Here is a 23,788-nt window from a genome sequence, read left to right on the forward strand (position 1 = left end):
CTCTGTTGGTCCTGTTCTTAAATCAGTCTCTCTTCTGATTTAAAGCACCCCCTGGTTGGATTGTTTCAGACAGTAACATACCAAAGCAGAATGCACTGTGAAATTGTCTTTCTAATCTAAACCCAGCAAAATACTAGTTTGTTTGTTTTTTTGAACTGGAAAGAAAGAGAGACAATGAGAGGATTAAGGATTAACTAGAACACATGGCTGGGGAATTGACCTCTGACCCAGGTACAGCTTTCCCCTGGAATGTGAAGAGATCCCAGCCCAAAAGAAAAAAAGCAGAGGCGGAAACAGGAGGCACCAGAGGGAAGCTGCAGGAGGGAATGGAGGGAAGGAAAGGAGGAGCCCAGCAGCCGTTGCCTTAACACAGAACAGAGCAGCGTCTGTTCTCTGTCAATTCGACTCTCGCTTGGCCCGGCAATGGATGTACTATTTGGCAGAAATAAGAAAGAACAGCTAGAGCCTGTGAGGGCCAAAGTGACAGGTGAGCGTTTTGTATATTGATTGGATCCTCTTTTAGATTTAGATGTATGTCATTTTTTTCTTGCTTATTGTAAATTATTTTGGGGAAATCTGGAAACCAGTATGTGGGAGAAAAATGACTCATAATTCAGACATTCTCTGTGAAAATCTCAGTGTGCTTTTATATATTATAATTCAGTTTTTAAGAAGAAAGAGTCCTCACTATTCCCAGTAGAAAAGTTCTGAGAATGCTGCATTTGGCATATACATATATAACAGGATTATTCTGCAAAATGTGGCCCATTCCAACTGGGTGTGATATTTGTGCATCCTGAATTAATTTCAAACTGGTACAAAAAGTAGGGGTGAGTTCCCACTCCTGCAGGTGCTCACTGGAGGGTGTGCAGAAGCTGATGTGATTTCCTCTCAGGTACCACAGGTGGTTTGGGCATGCGAGTACTGCCGAGCCAGTAAAAGAGACGCAGTGTTCTTCTGCAGGAATGTTCCTCCGCGGCTTTGTGTATCCTTTATTTCCCTGGATTTCTCCTCTTCCGCATGGCCACTTTGACCTTTTGCTGCCACCTTGCTTAGCCTCGACAGGGCAATGACTGAGTCTGAACTCTCAGGTCTTCAGCTTGGGGCTTGCTGGGTGCTCTGAGACCAGCGTGTGGGTCAGCTCAGGCTCATGGGCAGGTTCACCTTTAGAGAGACGGACAGGATATTCTTCACAAGGAGAGGACAACAGTGAGCATTCTTTGTGAGCAAAGTCAGATGGGATCTTTTCAGCTGAGAAATTGCCTTGGAAGTTGCATAGCACTCAGAAAATTGTTCTTGTTATGTATCTGTGGCATTAACTCTATGTTGTGATGCACGTCTCCCTGCTTTGCTTCACCTGCTCCTTCTTCTTTGTTCTGCGTCTCTGAGAATAGTCCCCACATTCACTCAGCTGCCCAAGGTAAGAGACTTGGCTGGCATTTTAATTCTCTCCTCGCCTTTCCCCCGTATTTCGTCCACCTCTGAGTCCTGTCAGTTCTATGTCCTCCAAGTCCCTTTGCTCCATCGTTTCTCTCCGTTCCCACTGCTGCCACGCTGGTCTTCTCTCTGGTCTTCCGGCCTCCCCGTGGCTCTTCCTCCTGTCCACACTCCACACCACAGCCAGAGACAACTTTTGAAACCCCAAATCTGAGCATATTTTTTTGATATGACACGTCCAGAAGAGGCAGACCCTTAGAGACAGCAAGAAGATTAGTGGTTGCCAGGAGGTGAGGCTGGGAAATGGGGAGTGGCTGCTGATGAATGGGGACAGAGCTTCTTTCGGGGGTGATGGAAAAATGTTCTGGAATTAGAGTGGTGACGGTCACACAACATTGTGAATATATAATTTATACTAGAAACCCCTGAATTGTACACTTTAAAATGGTAGAGTTTGTTATGTGAATTTTCTCAATTTAGTTTTTAAAAATCACCCCCCCCCAATCTGATCCTATTGTTTCCTATTATAACTGTCAAACGCATCGGTCTTGTTGACCTTTGTCACTTGGTCCTTGCTTAACTCTCTAGCCTCAATACTTACGATGTTCTCACTCAAAAATTACAGCCCAGGCCCTGGTCAGATAGCTCAGTTGGTTAGACCGGTCAGAGCACATAAAAGAATTCATCAATGAATGCATAAATAAGTGGAACAACAAATCAAGGTTTCTTTCTCCCCTCTCTCCCGTTTCGTCCTCTCTAAAATAGACGAAAATTAAAAATAAATTACAGTCCAGTCTCACTAAACAGCTGGCATATCTCCTGGTCTTGAACTGGTCTTTGATCTCTTGGTTTGGGTTCCTCCAGAGATAAACATTCAAGTGTAAGTAGTTTATTTGGGACTCAATCCAATAAACACTGGGGAGGAAGCCAAAAGGTATTGTCAAGACAATGACCACTGAGAGCCATGGGAACTAAATCCTCTGGGCATAATATAAAACTTGCCTCACATTGTCCCCGCTCAGGGCAAGGACACGGTGGCATTTGACCACCAGCTCCCTACCCGTTGATGTGTGAGAGCAGCTTCCAGGGACATTAACTCTCTCAGGTGCTTCCACTTGTTGGGCATGTGGGCAGAACAGGTCCCAGGGTGAGAAGAAAGCCCTCAGGCAGAGAGTCGCAGTTATGTGCAGAAAACAGCCTCCAGGGAGAGGTGGGTGCCAAGGGGAGGTGGGCAGGGTACCAAGTGTCTGCTACAGCACCCTATCTTTAGAGTTGTGCTGTCCAATAGAATATAATGCATGTCACGTGTGCAATTTTAAACTTTCTAATAACCACATTCAGAAAAGTAAAAAAAAAAAAAGCAAAAACAGGTGAAATTAATTTTAGTACTATATTTTATTTACCACACCAAACATATCGAAAATATGATCGCTTCAATATGTAATCAATATTTTTTAAAATGCTAATGAAATGTTTTATACTTTTCTTCATAGTTTTTGAAACCCAGTGTATATTTTACACTTAGAGCAGATGTCAGTTTGGCCTAGCCACATTTTAAGTGCTCAATTGCCATATGGGGCTGGTGGCTACCTTACTGGACAGTCCAGCTCTAGAATGTTCTTTCCTCATGCCTTTGTGAGGCAAGTTACCCACTTGCCATCAAGACTCATCCAAGTCGCCTCCTCCTGCCCAGGAAGCTGTCCTCACCCTTCTGCACTCCCTTCATCCCGAGGTGAGGTTGTTCCACAGGCCGCTGCCAAGTCTGTAGATTCTTCTGTCTCTGTCTCTCTCTGGACAGTGAGCAACTTAAGGACAGGGATGGTGCCTGTTCATCCTGGTTACCTCAGTGCTAGCACCACGCCAGGCACGTGGTATGCTTCCTGGCAAAGCCTGCTAGGTAAATAAATGGATGTAGTGAGCGGTATGGAGGCGATGGCCTCAGTTCCTTCCCGTGGCCATTTCTTCTAGCTTTTTTATTTAGACACAGAAACTGGAAACTAAACATCCTTTCTCTTAACAGGGAAGATTCCAACATGGCTGCAGGGAATCCTGCTTCGCAATGGGCCTGGGATGCATACAGTAGGAGAGACCAGATACAACCACTGGTTTGATGGCCTCGCCTTGCTCCACAGTTTCACAATCAGAGATGGTAAAAGCACCATATTAGTTTGCCGTTGCTGCTCTAACAAACAACCATGAATTTAATAGCAAACAATATAAATTATTTTTTTTTATAGTTTTGGTTCTCACTGAGCTAAAATCAGGATGGTGGCAGGGATGCAGTCTTTCCAATGGCTCTAGGTGATAATCTGTTTTCTTGCTTTATCTAGCTTTTAGAAGCTGTCTGTATTCCTTGGCTTGTGGTCCCATCTTCATCTTCAAAGCCAGCTTTCTCTCCTTTTTCTTTTTCTGTCTCTATGTCTCTGCTTCTATAATCACATCTCCTCCTTTAACTCTAACCTTCCTATCTCTCTCTAATAAGGATCTTTGTGATTACATTGGGCCTAACCAGATAATCCAGGATAATCTTCCTTCTCAAGGTCCTTAAGTTAGTCATACCTATAAACCAGGGGTTGGGAACCTATGGCTCGCGAGCCAGATGTGACTCTTTTGATGGCTGCATCTGCCTTGCAGACAAATCTTTAATAAAAAAAATAATAACGTTAAAAATATAAAACATTCTCATGTATTACAATCCATTCATTTCCTACCGCTCATGTTCATGGTTGCGGGTGGCTGGAGCCAATCACAGCTGTCCTCCGGGACAACACCAAATTTTTATTAGATAATGCCTAACATACACGGGTCGTTGTGAGGTCAAGAAGTAAACTTCCCTCCTTTTAATCAAGTAGTCAGCTAGCCAATTGCAGAAACCCTTTTGACGAAGAAGATGGCTAAAAGAAAAAAAGATGAGGAGTATCGTACTTTTCAGCAGGAATGAACAGAGGAATTTGCCTTTGTGGAGAGAGCAGGTTCTGCAGTGTGTCTAATATGCAATGATAAAATTGCATCGAGGAAATGATCAAATATAAAGTAGCACTTCGACACACGCCATACTACATTTGCATCAAAATATCCAGCGGGGGACAGCAGGAAGAAAGCATGTCAAGAGCTACTATGCAGAGTGCAAGCTAGTCAGCAACAACTCCGTGTTTGGACCCAACAAGGTGACCAGAATTCGGCTAGCTTTGCTGGTGCTTTAGCAATTGTGAGAAATGGAAAGCCATTCACAGATGAGGAGTATGCCAAAACATTCATGCTTGATGTTGCCAATGAACTTTTTGACGACTTTTCAGATAAAGACAAGATAATCAAATGAATAAAAGACATGCTTCTGTCAGCAAGAACTGTTCACAATCATACCATCATAATGGCAAGTCAAATTGAGGCAACCCAAGTGAAGGACATAAATGCAGCACCATTCTTTTCTCTTGCTTTGGATGAGTCAACAGACATAAGCCATTTATCCCAGATCAGCGTGATTGCAAGGTATGCTGTCGGTGACATACTACGTGAGGAAAGTCTTGCTGTTTTGCCTATGAAAGAGACAACAAGAGGGGAGGATTTATTCAAGTCTTTCACTGAGTTCACTAAAGAAATAAATCTACTGATGGATAAACTTATTTCAGTGTGTACTGATGGTGCTTTGTGCATGGTGGGGGAAAACAGAGGATTCGTAGCACTTCTTCGTGAACATGAAAAGAGACCCATCCTAAGTTTTCACTGTATCCTACATCAGAGGTGCTTTGTGCTCAGCTGTGTGGCGAGCAGCTTGGTGAGGTGTCGTCGCTGGTCATTTGGGTGGTCAACTTTATTGTTGCCCGAGCTTTAAATGATCGCCAGTTTAAAACACTGCTGGATGAAGTTGGGAATAATTATCCTGGTCTGCTTCTGCACAGCAATGTGCGTTGGTTGTCAAGAGGGAAGGTGCTCAGCTGTTTCATGGCTTGTCTGAGCAAAATCCAGACTTTTCTTGAAATGAAAAACGTCGAGCATCCTGAGTTAGCTAACACTGAGTGGTTCCTGAAGTTCTATCTTGTGGACATGACGGAACATCTGAACCAGCTCAATGTGAAAATGCAAGGCATTGGAAATACAGTCTTATCCCTTCAACAAGCAGTGTTTGCATTTGCAAACAAGCTGGAACTCTTCATTGCTGACATTGAAACAGGTCGTTTACTACACTTTGAAACACTGGGAGAGTTTAAAGATGCATGCACAGCGGCCCTGGCCTGTTGGCTCAGTGGTAGAGCGTCGGCCTGGCGTACAGAAGTCCCGGGTTCGATTCCCAGCCAGGGCACACAGGAGAAGTGCCCATCTGCTTCTCCACCCCTCCCCCTCTCCTTCCTCTCTGTCTCCCTCTTCCCCTCCCGCAGCCGAGGCTCCACTGGAGCAAAGATGGCCCAGGCACTGGGGATGGCTCCTCAGCCTCTGCCCCAGGCGCTAGAGTGGCTCTGGTCACAACAGAGCGATGCCCGGGAGGGGCAGAGCATCGCCCCCTGGTGGGCAGAGCGTCACCCCCTGGTGGGCATGCCAGGTGGATCCCAGTCAGGCGCATGCAGGAGTCTGTCTGACTGTCTCTCCCTGTTTCCGGCTTCAGAAAAATACAGGGGGAAAAAAAAAAAAAGATGCATGCACAGCAAGTGACCCTGCTCAACATCTTGATCTCCAGCAACTAGCAGGCTTCACATCTAATCTCCTGCAGTCATTCAAAGCACACTTTGGAGAATTTCGTGAGCACACCCGTCTTTTTAAGTTCATCACCCATCCACACGAGTGTGCAGTGGACAGCACCGACCTGAGTTACATCCCCAATGTCTCCGTTAGAGATTTTGAGCTACAAGCTGCTGACCTGAAGGCCTCAGACATGTGGGTGAATAAGTTCAAGTCACTGAATGAAGATTTGGAAAGACTTGCACAACAGCAAGCAGAGTTGGCGAGCAAACACAAGTGGGGAGAAATGAAAAAACTTCAACCCACGGACCAGCTGATTGTCAAAACTTGGAATATGCATCCTGTCACATGCCACACACTGCAGCATGTGAGTATTGCTGTACTGACAATGTTTGGCTCTACGAATGTATGTGAGCAGTCTTTCTCACATCTAGAGAATATTAAGACCAACCTACGATCATGTTTACGGATGGAAGTCTCAACGCCTGCATGAAGCTTAACCTCACCACGTATCAACCAGGCTACAAAGCCATCAGCAAAACCGTGCAGCACCAGAAGTCACATTAATGGTAAAAAGTACTTTATTCATCATTGGTTAGCAACAGCATAACAACATTATTAAAAAGAATTCAGAGACTTATTGTACTTCAAACGTGTTGGTCTTACATAAAATGCACGCATTTACTTGTATTTAGTGTTAAACATATTGTATGGCTCTCCCGGAATTACATTTTAAAGTATGTGGCATTCGTGGCTCTCTCAGCTAGAAAGGTTCCTGACCCCTGCTATAACTCTCTTTTGCCCTGTCAGGTAACATATTCACAGCTTCCGGGAATTAGGACATGAACATCTTGGGGAGGCTATTATTCAGCCCACCATAAACATAAACCTTTCTAGGAAGGTGGCCAGGGTTTGTTTTCAAAGAGTTCAACTTGCAAAATAATATGTATTCTCAATAAGGTGGGCAAAAACAAGTGGAAGATTACAGGCTTTGGAATCAAACACCCAGCAAACCAAAATAGGGTGAGTGCAGAGCGCAAAGAACAAAGCCAAGCGTATAGCTCGCCAGGCATTGGACAGCTGTGTCACCCAAGCACTCCATTCAGTAGCTCCCCCTGAGTGGACACTGAATATAGGGCAGAAAGTAGGAAGTGCCACAAATAAGGCAAAATTCTGAATTCAGGGGACTGCATCAAGAAGCGGATTGTAAACTCTCTGCTGTTGGCCCTTGGGCTGGTTTGTCACAGCAGCAGGAACTGAGTTCTCAGAAAAGTCCAGAATGGACCACTTTCCCTAGCCTCATCGGTAAAAAGAGCTGAGGATTCCCAGAGAACTATTGTGATAATTAGAAGTACAGATGTCTAGGAAGGGGCCTGACACCTGGGAGATGCTCAGTAGATTAAAAACCACCATCGTTGTTGCCTGCTTTGAATCCCAGCTTCACCATGTTAGCTAATATGCACCTAAGCTGTGTGACCTTGGCCAAGTTACTGACCCTCTCTGTGTCTCAGTCTCCCATCTGTAAAATGGAGCTATATCAGTAGCATATCTCATAAAGTTGCTGTGGAATTTAAAGGAGTTAATACGTGTAAGGGGTGTTATATAATGTCTGCCACGTAATATGCACGTGCTAAGTAAACATTAACTATTATTTTTGCATACTATTATTTCTTTCAAGCCACTCAGTGGTTATTTTCTGAGTTCAGGCTCTATGCCAGTGAGTTGCTCAGACGTTTCAGGAAAGGAGCTACCATGTGTGAAAACCATGAGCTCTGTTGGCAAAAACTTGGAGATTTTACTGAGCCTCAGCTACAGAGTGAGCGGTTCCATATTTCCTGACAGCCCTAAGCCTTAACAAGTTCCTCCTTTTCTAGACAGACAGCACCGATGATTCGGGGGGAAGTAAAAGTTGCTCTGGAGGAGGTGCATGGAAGGTGGCTTCCTTTCTGCGAGGCCCTGCTTCACCAGGCTACCGGGTCCTTTGTGGCCATTTCTGGTGCTCACATAAACGCTGAGTGGAAGGTGTTCTGGCCCCCTCTTTGCAGATGCAGAAATGGAAACTTTAGAGGGGTTGAGTGACTTCTCCAGGGTTACTAGAGTAGGGCTGAGATCTCCACTTGTGTTGTCTGGAGTTTAAGTTTGCAGCAGATGCCCCCATCCTCACCCCAGCATGCACATGCACACACACACACACACACACACACACACACCAACTACCTGAGAAATAGCAGGTTGCCTAAGTGACCCCTCACAGCTTAGCCAGAAGTAGCTCTGACATGCTTCCATAGAGACCCCCAGGGACAAGGGAACCAGCAAGGAATGACCGAGCCATAGCTGTCGTATGGAAGCATGGGATAAACAGGCATATGACCAAAGTTATCCCATGCTGTTTAGAATTTCTAAAGCTTCTAGTAGGTTTTCAAACTAAAAAGTCATTGTCAAGGGTAAGTAGCTATTTTGTATCTTTTTATGAGAAAGGCAGGCAGGCGTGACCACAAGAAGAGATACAGAGAGGCTCAGGAAAACAAAGGTTGTTCTAGTTACAAGTCCCAGGGATAGGAGGCATAGCACATCACAGGAGGCCACATGTAACACACCAGGGTGGTCAGGAGCCAGAAGACAAGAGCGAGGGAAATGCTTCCAGGCGTCCCCAAACTACGGCCCGCGGGCCGCAATGCGGTCCCCTGAGGCCATTTATCCAGCCCCCCACTGCACTTCTGGAAGGGGCACCTCTTTCATTGGTGGTCAGTGAGAGGACCACTGTATTTGGCAGCCCTCCAATTGTCTGAGGGACAGTGAACTGGCCCCCTGTGTAAAAAGTTTGGAGACCCCTGGACTAAGCCATGGTTTTGGTTGGAATTTCAAGGGAAAGGCAAGACAGGGCAGGGTAAACAGTTTAGGATTGGCTTATATGAATAATTTTGATAGGCTTTGGGCTATAGTGGTGGTCTTCTGTTACCTGGCACCTAGCTCTGAAATGGTTAAGGCAGAGGAATATTCCCTCCTGGGGTGTATGGATCAGATAGAGAAGGTCTGGCTCTGAGCTGGTTAGTTTTCATATCAAAGATATAAGAACTGGCTAGTCCAGGGAGGGACAGTCTGTCCCCAACTAGAAAGTTTTTTAAGATGTCAGATCATCATAGTACACAGGAAATTAAAAAAAAATATATATATATATATATATACACACACACACACACACACACACACACACAGTAGCATAAAAGACTCACTTCTACTCATAATCTGGAACTGGCTGAAAGTGGGTAGTATGGAGAGTACCTCCAATGACTCACCCTGCTGCTGTCCTCTCCCGACCATGGGCATGTGTTGAAGGTATATGCCCCACTCGGCTTTGCAATGATCAGTTTTGCCAGTCTCCAGCTTACAGTGGGAGACCCCGGAGTTCAGGGTCCCTATTCAAACTGTTGTATCTTCATCACTTAACACACAAGCCTGGTCCAGGGGGGCACTTTGAAACTCTTTATGGAGTTGAAGTGACACAAGCGAAGTAATGATAGTTTTGGTAGAAGGAGGCAATACTACCCCAACTCATCTCTTCAAAACTCACTACAGGACATGCTTGCTGACCACTGGCCTAAGTGCTTCATGCTCATTTACACCTCAGCCCTCATTGTAGTTCCAGAAGTAGGTACCGCTGTTACTATCTCAGTTTTACAGATGAGAGTAAGGCCCAGGGAGGCCAAAGGACTTGTCCAAATGCACACAGCTGGGATGTGGTGGCGGTCATATAAAGACCCAATATTCTCTAAGTCCAGAATCCCGAGTTTGAATGATTATGTAATTCTACCTCTATTTCCCCGTCCTGCCAGCTACCATCTCTCCCCATCTCCCAGCCCAATTCTCTTGAGGCTGCCAGGTTGTCCATGTTGGCGTGGCACAGCCTGGCCTCATCTCTTCTCTCCTCTAGAACTCTTAATGACTCCTCATTGTCGAAGAGCAGAAATAGAAACCCAAGAGGTTAAGTACTACTAATACATGATTCAAGAGGGCATGCACAGGGGAGGCAGGGTTCTTGGATTTGCAGAGAATGTAAATTCAGTGTTTCTCAAAAGGTGGTTTGTGAACTTCTTACATTAGAATCCCCTGGGATGCTAACTCAGGCTGCAAATCCTAACACACCTGCGTGCGGGAATTGAGTGAATCATAATCTTTAAAAGTAGGGACAGAGCATCTGTGTTTCTAACACATTTCCCAGATGACCCTGTGCACACTGAGGTTTGGAAAAAACTCCACCGAGGCCCTCCGATCTGGCTGCCCAGTCCCACCCAAAGCCAAGCTTATCAGGGTCCTGTGAGATGGGGCTCAGACTTCGTAATTTTTTAAAAGCACCAGGTCGTACTAATGCACAGCCAGCATGGAGAACCTGTGTTAGTGCCACACCAAGAAAACTTGGAAGCAAGAAAGCAAAAAGACAGAAAAAGGGCCTATGGCCATCAGCAGAGGCCAGAGAAGTGATGCTTTAAAAATCTAACAAAGAGGCCCTGGCCGTTTGGCTCAGTGGTAGAGCGTCGGCCTGGCATGAAGGAGTCCCGGGTTTGATTCCCAGCCAGGGCACACAGGAGAAGCGCCTCTGCTTCTCCACCCTTCCCCCTCTCCTTCCTCTCTGTCTCTCTCTTCCCCTCCCACAGCCAAGGCTCCATTGGAACAAAGTTTGCCTGGGCGTTGAGGATGGCTCTGTGGCCTCTGCCTCAGGCGCTAGAATGGCTCTGATTGTGGCAGAGCAACGCCCCAGATGGGCAGAGCATCGCCTCCTGGTGGGCATGCCAGGTGGATCCCGGTCTGGCGCATGCGGGAGTCTGTCTGACTGCCTCCCTGTTTCCAGCTTCAGAAAAATACAAAAAAAAAAAAAAAATCTAACAAAGAGTTGAACAAAAGGGGCAGAGTAGAACAGGGGAGCTGGGTGAAGGGTGTACAGGAGAGCTCTTTTCTGCAAGCCTAAGACGATTTCAATATAAAGCTTTTTTATAAAGCAGGCATAGAGGTGCATGAACCCAGGTCTCCCTCAGCAATGTATTCAATAATTTTCTAATAGGAGGCCAAGCTATTGTCCCATGAGGATGTGAACATGTGAATTCCAAGAGCCAGAGTTGCCAAGATTTACAGACAGAAGAGCTTTTGAGAATTTAGCCTTTCCAAATTATTTTTAATTGTTATATTTCCAAAGTAGCCTTTTGGAAAGTTAGCTTTAAAAAAGTGTGTATGCGCGCGCACGCGTGTGTGTGTGTGTGTGTGTGTGTGTTAGAACCTGCACACATCTATTCATACATACATAAGTATATGTGTGTATGTGTTTGTGTGTAAATATACATAGCCACCCCCTTCCCCCCAAACCAAACCCAGTTCTAGAAGGTTCCAGGCAGGAATCTGTTTGTCTGTGTTCCTTTTGAAGGAAAGTGGCTAACTGGACTCTCCCAGGAGCAGGGTGGTGGGGAATGTGGGGTAGCTCCTCTAACCTCAGCCTCAAAGTCAAGTGTCAGCCTTGGGCAATTCCAGAGATGCATTTTGCAGAGGCTCCAAGTTGCTCCATGCTCTGGGGCTGGCTGTTTATAGGAAATGGGCCTCCTGTCTACAACCAGCCTGGGCTGGCTGTTTACACTGCAAGTGAACAGAATTCAACATTTTAAGTAAAGCACCCCAGGGCCCACAGCACCTTACCTAGAGCCTGTGGGTGGTGACCCTCAGAGAGAATGGCCAGAAAAGAACAGCCAGCTCCAGGGGAGACCAGGGTATCCCTAGAGCAGGTTTTGTTTAGCAGTTGGCTGAAGACCAGTGTGTGAACTTCACCAACCCCTAGGTGATTCTTCCGGCCTCTAGGATTGTATTGAACAATCCAGAATTGCAGCAGCCATCAATTAGCAATGTGTGGCAACAGCCCCAAACCTTGCCCTCTCTACTCTACACCTCAATAGCATATGTAGCTTTTATTGAGCAACTACTATGTGCTAGGTGCTTTACAGGCCTTAAATGCCACAGCAGCTCTGTAAGAAAGGTATCATGATCCTCATGTCACAATGGAGGGGATCAAGCCTGCATGTGACGCACGGTCAAGTGCATGGCTGGTAGATGATGGAGCAAGGATTCATACCCATGTAGAGATTTGAATCTCCTCAGGGGTGAGCTCACGCCTGTCCTGCTCACCCCAGTATCCCCTAGTAAAACCCCTGGCATAACTGAAATGGCTGTTAAAACCCTGTAACAGGTCAGCCTGGGCTGATTCTACTTCTTCTCTTTCAGGTGAAGTCTATTACAGGAGCAAATACCTGAGAAGTGATGCCTACAATGCCAATATCGAGGCAAACAGGATTGTAGTGTCAGAGTTTGGAACTATGGTCTATCCAGACCCCTGCAAAAACATATTTTCCAAGTAACTGTTCATTTTTAATCTGGTCATGCTTTTTGATATCCTTGCTGGTCAAAACAACTAGGTATTTTCTCCTCTGATCTTTGTCTCTAGGGTGGATGAAAACTTCACATGACTAGCCTTTGCCGATATACACTATGTGTTCATGAGTGACATGAATGTGACGTAAGTTCTTGATCAATCATAGCAAGAGAGGCAAAGAGCATCTGACAGATTATTAGGTATTCTCCCACACAGCTGGTGGAAGAGCAATTTGGAATTATCTATCAAAATTACAAACGCATCTTCCCTTCAGTCTAGAGGTATATTTCTTCATGCTGAAATGGCAAAAATGTACAAGGTTAGTCATGGCTGCATTATTTGTTATAATGAAGAACTGAAAATAACCCAAATGCTCATCAACAGAGGAGTGATTAAATAAGTAACAGTAAAACTACACACAAAAACACTAAGCAGAAATAAAAAAGAAAGAGGATGTTGTTTATGTACCAAATGGAAGGATTTCCAAAATGTATTAAGTAACATAAAAAACCAGGGTATATAAAGAGCAAATAATAGGCTATATTTTGTGTAAAAAGGCAGGAGGAAATCTAGACTTATTTTTGCTTGTATGTGCATAAAGAAACCCTGGAAGGATGTGTAGAGGAGGTGGGAAACTGACAAATGGGAGAATAGGCTAGGGGAAGATTTCTAGTTGTATACATTTTTAATCATCTGGTTATGATGTGTGTGAATGTATTACTTATTTGACAAATTGTTGGCCATTGAATCGAGCCTGCTGTCAGTATCTCCTTCCGGACACTCTTTTAATATAGAATTGTTATGAAATGTGTTAGGGGTGGACTGGCCCAGAGACAGAAGATTGCTTCTGCTTTTCCACAACTGCTCTGCACTCACATTTGCAGAAGTGGGGTGAGCCAGTGAGGAAAAGCGGAAGGAAGGAAATGAGTCTAAAACCACAGTCTTCAGGACATATTTGCTGTTACATCAGTTGCCAATAGAGGGAGCACTAACAAATACACAGATCTAGATTTTTTTTTTTTTCCTGCTTTGAGTTTGCCTTCTGATCGAATTAGTTATGAGTCTTAACTCAAAACTAGTTTGCTTTCCTTTTTAAAAAACTCGTTTCCTGGACAAATTTGAGGTAATGAATGTGGACTCACATTCCTGCCAAAAGCAAGAATTAGTTGTTTTGCTAGGCTTTGGAGCCATTACGGGTACATGTATGATTTCTGTAGAGCTTCTTAAAATTCTTCAGAGCAACCCACCAGCTCTTTCTGGCTTTGGTGCCAGAGACCTTTGGATTTTTGAGAGCCCAGGAGGGCTCAGTGAGCTGCCATGTTGTCCCAGCTGATTGTCACTTGATTCAATATTTGGCTACTTGATATCTGAGTTGTCAAGTGACCCATTGGTCACTTAAGTTGTTCCTTAAATTGAAGTAGAACATGTTAAGTGGTAGGAAAACTAAAAGCATCTCAAGCAGAATTTTTCAGCTGGCTAGGTAGATACAGCTCCTGACCCATTGCTTTGCTTTCTTCCCCAGAGCTTTCTCCTACCTATCCCACATCATCCCAGACTTCACAGACAACTGCCTGATCAACATCATGAAGTGTGGCAAGGACCTTTATGCGACCACAGAGACCAATTACATCAGGAAAATTGACTCGCAGACTCTGGAAACTCTGGAAAAGGTATCAGTGAATCTACAACCAAAATCAGTTCTTGACTCAAAACAGGAACCCCCTGGATGAGGCCATGTATCCCGCAGAAACTCATGGGTGGAGCCCCCTCCTCTAATGCCACTGGCTCTTGTGCTTCCCCTTCTTAGCTCTCACACTCAAGTCTAAGCTCCTTTGGGGCCAGACTGTGTTTTTTCATCTTTTTGTCTGTATTTGTTCCAGGGGTTACCTTATAACATGGATCATAAACTAGATGGCTTAGAACAACAAAAATGTATTCTCTCACAGTTCTGGCGGCTGAAAGTCTGAAATCAAAGTGTCAGTAGAGTCGTGTTCTCTCTGAAGGAGGATGATGTTCTCTAGGGGAGAATCATTCCTTGTCTTTTTCAGCTTCTGGTGGTTGCCAGCACTCATTGGTGATCCTTGGCTGACAGATGGTTGCATCGCTCCAGTCTCTCCTAAGGGTACAAATCAGTGGATTAAGGCCTACCCTAATCTAGCATGACTTCGTTTTAACTTGATTTCATCTACAAAGAACCCTATTTCCAAATACAGATACTAGGAGTTAGGACTTAACCTTTCTTTTTGGAAGACATGATTCAACCCCCATCACAGAGTTCACAGTCCTTGGCTCTGAGTGGCAGTTCAACGAGTGTCCCAGTGAATGGCTGTGCTGGACCGCCAGGACTCCCACCAGCCCTGCCTGGTGTTGACCTGAAGAGGGAGGCATTAGGCAGAGAGCAAGAGAAAATAATCACCCAAGCAGATACCTTTCCTGGGCAGAATCAAGGGAGCATTTTTGTGAAAATCAATAGACCCACTTTCAGTTTTCTCCAGCTTGGCTGTTCAAAGCCTCGATGTCCTCGTAATACATTTTAATGATCTGTTAAAAGGAGTGCTTTTCTTAGCTGTGAAATTATGTTCAGCTCCTTTTAAGCTAGGTGACACAGGTCCACCAGATGTATGCGTTTCACATTGCCGAGTGGAAATACTAGTAGAGAATGGAGGATTGCCTGACTTCTGGCTGGAGGTTGTGTTATTCTGGGGGAGAAAAGGCAGGAAGCTGGTTCCCAGGCCACCCCATCATTCTACAGTTGTGCCTTGTTCGGAGTAGGGTCATTATCGAGATTGCTAGTTGAATTTCACTTGGGCCCAAATGTTTTTGTCCATTTCCAGAATAATCTTATGAGAGAGGCCTGGAGATTTCTGCCTCTGTGCAATGCAAAAGGGGAGGATTTAAATGACTTCAGCAAAATGACACAGCAGTGGCCACAATTAGCACGATGGCTGCCTCTCTGCGCAGGTCATTGCTTTCTGCGGTGATGTGTCCTGGCTTCGCACTGAGGCCCCGCAGCAGGGCCAGGCGGCAGGATCTGAAATACTGCCACAGAAAACACAGAGCTCACTAACCACCCTGCAAACTATTTGCTGTAGGAGTCCCCTGCCCCTGAGAGGTCCCATCAGGTCACAAGAGTAAACACTCTCTTTAAAGGTGAAGTCTGCCTTGTTAATAAAGTCTATTGTTTTACCTCCAAAAAAAAGGTGAAGTCTGCCTTGTTTTCAGATCAGAAAAGGTGCAAAAATGGCCATCATCTCTCTGAACCTAGAATCAGTCAGCTTTTCACGGGATTTCAACTTCTCCCCTTTCTAAAACCAAGTGCCTGTCATAATTTGCAGGTTGACTATCGCAAGTATGTGGCTATAAATCTGGCAACATCACATCCTCATTATGATTCGGCTGGAAATATTCTCAACATGGGCACATCCATTGTGGACAAGGGGAAGACAAAATATGTGATCTTTAAGATCCCTGCCGCAGTACCAGGTGGGTCATTGTAGGGATATCGTGAAGCCCAGGCACCAAGGGTAGCTGCCTCTGAAAAGTTCTGACTTCTGTTGACACAGACCCCGTCTGTCTGACACTTTCCCTCCCAGACAGTTCAGATAACCATGAACTCATTTTTCTTCTTTAGGAGAAAAGAGATGTTGCTGAGTTTCCTTTTGGAAAAAGTGAATTCATTTACTATTCTAACTTCCTTTTCTGTAGGTTATAGTTCGTTAATTAATTTATTTATTCATCATTCATCCATTGTTCATCCATCTATCTATCCACCCATCTATCCATCCATCCATCCATCCATCCATCCACCCACCCACCCATCCATTTGTCTGTCCATCCATTTATTTATCATCCACCCATCTCCCCTTCCTTCCTTCCTTCCTGTCATTTTTTTAGTCTTTTGACAAACCTTTGTATGTCATGGCTGTGCCACCCACTTTCATCCCAGCCCCCAAAGCCAGTTTCCCAGGGTTACTTAAAGAGCTCAACCCTGCTGGGATCAAGTCCAGATTCCCACCCTGTTCTCCAGGCCTTCTGAATCTTCTCCACTTAGCACCAGGATCCTGGAGCGAAGCTCAGGCCAATGTGATCGCACATTCCTGATGGGGAGGAAGATGGGGCTCTTAGCCCTTATTTTGTCCAGGACCCTCTGGAAACCACACCCAGGAGACCAGACCTCCAATGGCGACAGGGCAGAACCCGGTGCTTGGCCTCACTTCCTGGTGTAGGAAAACTGGTTTCTATCTGTGATCCCTGCTGTTCCCCCTCCCCACAGTCCTGTGGAACTTCCTGAGCAAATTACCAGGTCTGCAGGCAGATGTGAGCAAACCCCTGAGGTCAGGAGGTACAATGAGTATTCTTATTAAATAGAACTCCTATTAATTAAGCCAATAATTAATTAAGCCAATAGGGCCTAGTTTAGAATCATAGAGTGTCAGACCTGGGGATGGTCTAGGCATTTGAGCTCACTGCCTCATATTACAGGGAAGGACCGTGAGGCCCACAGGGTCAGGCGATGTGCCCAGCACAGCGACTACTCTGTGAGCGCCTGCCCCGTGCTGGTGGCCTCTCTGGGACCACGCCCATCCCTGCTCTCCCAGCCAGGGTCCTTTTCACTTCTGTTCACTTTGTGCTCCATTTGTTTTGTGAAAAAAAGAACTAACCCACACCCTCCCTCCTACCAGCCAGCTGTTCACAGTGTGCACAGGTGGCCACAAGGAAGGTAGAGACGCTCACAGATAACTCATTGGAAATCAGCCCCAGGCCTGGGAGGGGAGGCCTTTTGGCCAGTGGGTGACTCATTCTTGCAGAGGACTAAGAAAACTGAACATGTACCGAGCACTTCCATGGTTGGGTACTGGGTAAGGCACAGGGACAACCCCACCATTTCATTCCTCTCTCTTCCTTCACACTATGAATGTTATGACCCGTAACATATAACAGAGGATGTGGCCAGGCTAATGGGCTATGTTTTGGTGGGTTAACCCTGTGACTTTGGCCATAGTGATAGATCATCCCACCAAGCCTCAGTTTTCCATCTGTAAAATGGGAACCATATAGCCTAAATCATCACCACAAGTACTTAGTCTCATTCTCAAGTGTTTCAGAATGGGCAATGCCAAGAGAAATTCTTGAGAACCCTCTGAGATACATGTCTCTATAGAAAACCTTCAGTTTCTCTCCAGTATTTCTCTCCTATGTGTCTCCTTCACTCTCACACTCCATCTCACTCACAACCCTTCCGACACTAGATGTGGGGGTGGGGGGTTCCCCACACCAAGCGCTTTTCTTTTTTTTTTTTTCTTTCTTTTTTTTTTTTTTTTTTTGTATTTTTCTGAAGCTGGAAACGGGGAGAGACAGTGAGACAGACTCCCGCATGTGCCCAACCGGGATCCACCCGGCACGCCCACCAGGGGCGATGCTCTGCCCACCAGGGGGCGATGCTCTGCCCCTCCGGGGCGTCGCTTTGCCGCGACCAGAGCCACTCTAGCGCCTGGGGCAGAGGCCTAGGAGCCATCCCCAGCGCTCGGGCCATCTTTGCTCCAGTGGAGCCTTGGCTGCGGGAGGGGAAGAGAGAGACAGAGAGGAAGGGGGGGGGGGTGGAGAAGCAAATGGGCGCTTCTCCTAAGTGCCCTGGCCGGGAATCGAACCCGGGTCCCCCGCACGCCAGGCCGACGCTCTACCGCTGAGCCAACCGGCCAGGGCTGCTTTTCTTTTTTTTTTTTTTTAATATTTTTTATTTTTTATTTATTCATTTTAGAGAGGAGAGGGAGAGACAGAGAGAGAGAGAGAGAGAGAAAAGAGACAGAGAGAAGGGGGGAAGAGCTGGAAGCATCAACTTCCATATGTGCCTTGACCAGGCAAGCCCAGGGTTTTGAACCGGCGACCTCGGCATTTCCAGGTCAATGCTTTATCTACTGCGCCACCATAGGTCAGGCACCAAGCGCTTTTCTGTGACACCCACTGGTGTCCTATAATTTAACTCAATTCCAAGGCTATCTCTCCACCTGATAGTGTCAAACCCACAGGTTAAGGGCTCAGTCCCACGAGACTGCTCCTTCCCCACTTCAGATGCCAACTGCAAGTAGTAAGTAGATGCCCCAGTTGTCTACAACTTCTGTCCAACTTAGCTACAAATCAGGGGCTCCCACCACCCCCTCTTTGGTTTCGATTAATTTGCTAGAGCGGCTCACAGAACTCAGGGGAGCATGTTTACCAGTTTATTAAAGACATAATAACGGCTCTGGAGGAGCAGCAAGGTGAAGGGAAGCATAGGCAGTGTCTGGGAGGTTCCAGAGCCCAGGATCTTCTGTCCCCGTGGAGTTGGGGCGCATCACCCTCCCCGTATGAACGTATTTGCCCACCTATACGCTCCCCAAGCCTCATGCGATTGGGATTTTATGGGGGCTTCCTCACATAGGCATGATTGGTTATTAACTCCATTTTCAGTCCCTCTCTCCTCTCTGGAAGATGGGGGTGGGGCCGAGAGATCCCTAGCTTGTCATCATGTTTGGTCTTTCTGGTGGCCAGCCCCCATCTGGGAGCCCTCCCAAGAGTCACCTCATCAAAACAAAAGATGCTCCCGGTGCTCCTATCACTGAGGAGTTCACAAAGGTTTTAGGAATCCTGTGTCGGGGATGGAGTCAAAGACCAAATATTAGAATAAGAGATGCTCCTAGTGTTCTTACCACTTATTAAATTACACAGGTTGGCCCTGGCCGGTTGGCTCAGTGGTAGAGCGTCGGCCTGGCGTGCAGAAGTCCCGGGTTCGATTCCCAGCCAGGGCACACAGGAGAAGAGCCCATTTGCTTCTCCACCCCTCCCCCTCTCCTTCCTCTCTGTCTCTCTCTTCCCCTCTCGCAGCCAAGGTTCCATTGGAGCAAAGATGGCTCGGGCGTTGGGGATGGCTCCTTGGCCACTGCCCCATGCGCTAGAGTGGCTCTGGTCACAACAGAGCGACGCCCTGGAGGGGCAGAGCATCGCCCCCTGGTGGGCGTGCCAGGTGGATCCCGGTTGGGTGCATGCGAGAGTCTGTCTGTCTCTCCCCGTTTCCAGCTTTAGAAAAATACAAAAAATAAAATAAAAAAAATTACACAGGTTTTAGGTGTATGCCAAGAAGTGGGGGCAGAGACCAATACATATTTTTTTCTATTAACTATGTCAGATGATGTCAGAGGATGGTCCTCAGCAAAATGTCACAGCACCAACCTGGGAAGCTGGCTCACCACCCAGGCCAGCTTGACAGAACTTCGGGCCCCATGCCGCACATAATCGAGCTCCCTATTTTATCCTGAGCCCCCGACAACCTGTATGCATGTTCAAGTTTGAGAAGCACTGCTCCAGAGCACGGGTTGACAGACATTTCTCTAAAGGGTCTGACAGTCGATATTGAGGCTTTGCAGACACGCTGTCGCAGCTACTCAGCCATGCTGTTGTAGCTCAAAAGCAAAAGTAGCCATGTGCCCTGCATAAAGGACGGGTGTGGCCGTGTTTCCAGTAATCCTTTACCAAAAAGCCGGTGGAGGCTGGGTTGTCCCCTGGGCTGTGATTGCGGCCCAGCCCAGGGACCTGACTGTGGTTCCACATTTTCAGAGTGCGAAACCAGGTCTCCGAGGAGGCTGGGCCGGAGCAGGGAGGACTCTGAGCCTCCACCCTGCATCAGCGGGGGCAGCAGCCCGGTCCTCTGCTTTACTTGTGGCTCTTATTCCTCTTTTTTTTTTTTTTTTGTATTTTTCTGAAGCTGGAAACGGGGAGAGACAGTCAGACAGACTCCCGCATGTGCCCAACTGGGATCCACCTGGCACGCCCACCAGGGGCGACGCTCTGCCCACCAGGGGGCGATGCTCTGCCCCTCCGGAGGGTCGCTCTGCTGCGACCAGAGCCACTCTAGCGCCTGGGGCAGAGGCCAAGGAGCCATCCCTAGCGCCTGGGCCATCTTTGCTCCAATGGAGCCTCATGGAGCCTCGGCTGCGGGAGGAGAAGAGAGAGACAGAGAGGAAGGAGGGGGTGGGGGTGGAGAAGCAAATGGGCACTTCTCCTATGTGCCCTGGCCCGGAATCGAACCCGGGTCCCCCGCACGCCAGCCAGGCCTCTTTTTTTTTCTTAACTAAATCTTTTTTTTTAAATTTTTTTATTTATTTTTAGAGAGGAGAGAGAGACAGGAGAGAGACAGAGAGGGAGAGAGAGGAGAGAGAGACAGAGAGAGAGAAGGGGGGAGGAGCTGGAAGCATCAACTCCCATATGTGCCTTGACCAGGCAAACCCAGGGTTTCGAACCGGTGACCTCAGCATTTCCAGGTCGATGCTTTATCCACTGCGCCACCACAGGTCACGCCACCACAGGTCAGGCTCTTATTCCTCTTATTCGAAGGTTCTTCTCAGTGGCAGGTCAGCATGAGAGGCTCCGCCACAGGTGGTGGAGGGATGGGCTGGGCAGACTGGCCCTGCGCTTGCCTGAGGCTTGCTTTTTTTTAGAGGACAGGACAAAGGGGAAGAGCCCCCTGAAGCACACAGAGGCGCTTTGCTCCATCACCTCCCGCTCCCTACTCTCCCCAAGCTATTATCACAGCTTCGGGATCACCGAGAACTACATCATTTTTCTCGAGCAGCCCTTCAAGATGGATATTGTCAAGATGGCAACTGCATACTTCCGGGGAGTGAGCTGGGCTTCTTGCCTAGCTTTCCACAAGGAGGACAAGGTAAGCCGTGGCTGGGACCTCCAGCCCCGCTGGGCCTGAGGACCCACGACACGAGGTCAGCCAGAGCGAGGTAGTTCGGCAGCAGACATTGAGAGGGAGGCCAGCAGAGGGCGTTTCTCAGGAAAGGAGGAAGTAAGCTACCATACAGTCTCCTAGAGGGCATCAGCCAGCCTTCCAGAGTTCTCAAGCTGAGATGGTCCTTCAGAGTGGTCCGAGTTAGAGCAAGGGTGCCGGGCCTCTGTGCCCCCACATCAGTAAGTCAGTAGAGAGGACTGTCCTGAAAGTGTGTGTGACCTTGGACAAGGCAGTCCTCACTCACCTCAGTCCTAACTAGTGTCTGGGCTCCCCCAGCCTCTGCTGTCCACTGACAAGGCCTTCTCAGCATCCCTGCAGCCACTGTGTAGTGTCAGGGAAGGGGGGCCATGACTTATTCAGACATCATAACTATAGAGTGTTTCACCAGCTGGTACAACAGAGATATCTTCAGTGTAGGTACACCTGAATGCACAAAGTATGTACATGTGTATGCATGTGTGTATGTCCATGTATATACGCTGTCTACCATATTTCTCCATGAATAAGACACACCCTTTTTCAAAAAATTTGGGGTCTAAAAACTGGGTGCGTCTTATACAGTGCTTATAGATTTTTTACTTGCATTTCCTGCTTTTTCATGTGGATGAGGAGTTGTATGAATTTTATGATGAATAAAACTTGAGTTCCATAACTTTATGTAATACTTTTTTTTTCAAATTTCAGGCCCCCAAATTAAGGTGCGTCTTATACATGGGAGCACCTAATACATGGGGAAATACGGGTATATATGTCTTCATGTGTGTGTGTGTGTGTGTGTGTGTGTGTATATATATATATATGAATATATGCATGTATTCTCAGTGTCAATGTCATCTAGTCAAATAATATACAAATATAGAAAACAATGTATGGGCCCTGGCCTGCTGGCCCAGAGGTTGAGCATTGGTCTGGTGGGTGGAAGTCCCAGGGGTTCGTTTCTTGGTCAGGGCACACAGAAGAAGTGACCATCTGTTTTTCCACCCCTCCTCCTCCTCCTGTATCTCCAACCGGCCAAACATGTTCCTGCCTCAGGGCTTTTGCATTTTCTGTCTCCCGGAATGTTCTTCCCTACGTGGGAAGAACAGTTACTCTAGGTCTGAGCTGCAGCCCCCTGCCCCTGGGCCTGCCTTAATCAACTGACCTGTGACAGACCCGTCCCCCTCATCCTCCTTCCCCTGTCCTGCTTCATGTTCCTCGGTAGTGCCCGTCCTCCCTGTCACATTATATGCTTGGTCACTGCCCTAGCCCTCAGCCCCATTGTAAACAAGGAAGGAGGAGGTGGTGAAAGATCCACCTGGAGTGGTCCCACCTTCCCTCCCAGAAGGAGGGTGGTTGGGCCAGAGCAGCCAAGGGATAGAAACACCCCCGTCCCTGTGGATTAGGCAACTGGGGCTACAGATACAGCTAATTACCACCCAGAGTGATACCGCCTTGTGACACCCAGAGTGTATGCAGATGCCACGTGGGCTCTTAAACCAGAACCGGGTCACTCAGCCCTCCGGGGCAGGGGTGTTGCTGGGACAACCACATCCCGGTAGCAGGCTCTGCAGTGGAGGTCGCAGAGGGGACCCAGGAAGGCAGGTGTGGTTTTAGAGTTTTAGGGCCCCTGGCTGTGAATGGAGCCTGGGGAGGCCTCGAGGAGGCTTAGAGGTCTGGCGCCTGGCCAGTTTTCTCCGCCTTGGCCATTTCCAGGGAGCTGGCATGCTGCCGCCCACCTGGAATTGTAAGTAAAGGAAGGGAAACAGTGTACCTTCAGGAGCAGTCTCCCCCAAACACTGTACTCCTGGTGATGCAGAGGCCCGGGCCCCCAAACTTCCTCCCTCTGCATCAGAAAGAGGTGATGACGGACACTCGACAACTGACAGCCCCCACTGACTCAGCGCCTCTGTGGGGCCAGCGCTCTGCAGGTGGGACACAGAGGGTCAGGAGGGAGAAGGGATGTTTCAGGGTCTGGGTCTCGTCCTGTACCTGATGCCGCAGCGCTGGGCCGGCAGAGGGAGGGCTGACCACTCCATGCGCATCTCCTTTCAGACTTACATTCACATCATCGACCAAAGGACTGGGAAGTCCGTGTCCACCAAGTTTTACACGGACCCCATGGTGGTCTTTCATCACGTCAATGCCTACGAAGAGGATGGCTGCCTTCTGTTTGATGTCATCGCCTACGAGGACAGCAGCCTCTACCAGCTGTTCTACTTGGCCAACCTGAACCAAGACTTTGACCAGAACTGCAGGAACACCTCTATCCCTACCCTCAAGAGGTTCGCCGTGCCCCTCTGCACAGACAAGGTAATGGCTTGAAGGAAGGCATTCCTGGGGAGGCATGGGCCCAGGTGGGGAGTTGCTTTGGTCCTGATTTAATTGACATTGAAATCCAAAATGAGTTGAAAGACAAAAAATGTTTTTTATTATTTTCACCAAAGTAGTAGATAGTTATAGTAAAAACTTTAGAAAATATAAATTAAGTAAAAAGGAAAGAAATCCCACCAACCCATGGTAGA

The 23,788-nt window shown here is 47.3% G+C and overlaps 1 protein-coding gene across 1 annotated transcript in view; it reads left to right on the forward strand.

Moving 5' to 3' along the window:
• The first annotated feature begins 275 nt into the window (after positions 1 to 275).
• BCO1 (beta-carotene oxygenase 1) overlaps positions 276 to 23,788 on the forward strand; it is a 37,693-nt gene continuing 14,180 nt past the window's right edge. The window contains exons 1-7 of the mRNA XM_066243308.1: positions 276 to 487; positions 3,458 to 3,586; positions 12,370 to 12,499; positions 14,040 to 14,187; positions 15,853 to 16,000; positions 20,989 to 21,212; positions 23,319 to 23,576. Of these exons, the coding sequence (XP_066099405.1) occupies positions 424 to 487; positions 3,458 to 3,586; positions 12,370 to 12,499; positions 14,040 to 14,187; positions 15,853 to 16,000; positions 20,989 to 21,212; positions 23,319 to 23,576 (1,101 nt within the window). The 5' untranslated portion in view covers positions 276 to 423. The remainder of the gene's footprint in view (positions 488 to 3,457; positions 3,587 to 12,369; positions 12,500 to 14,039; positions 14,188 to 15,852; positions 16,001 to 20,988; positions 21,213 to 23,318; positions 23,577 to 23,788) is intronic.

The sequence above is a fragment of the Saccopteryx bilineata genome, chromosome 9 (genome assembly GCF_036850765.1).
Source record: "Saccopteryx bilineata isolate mSacBil1 chromosome 9, mSacBil1_pri_phased_curated, whole genome shotgun sequence".
Classification (NCBI taxonomy): domain Eukaryota; kingdom Metazoa; phylum Chordata; class Mammalia; order Chiroptera; family Emballonuridae; genus Saccopteryx; species Saccopteryx bilineata.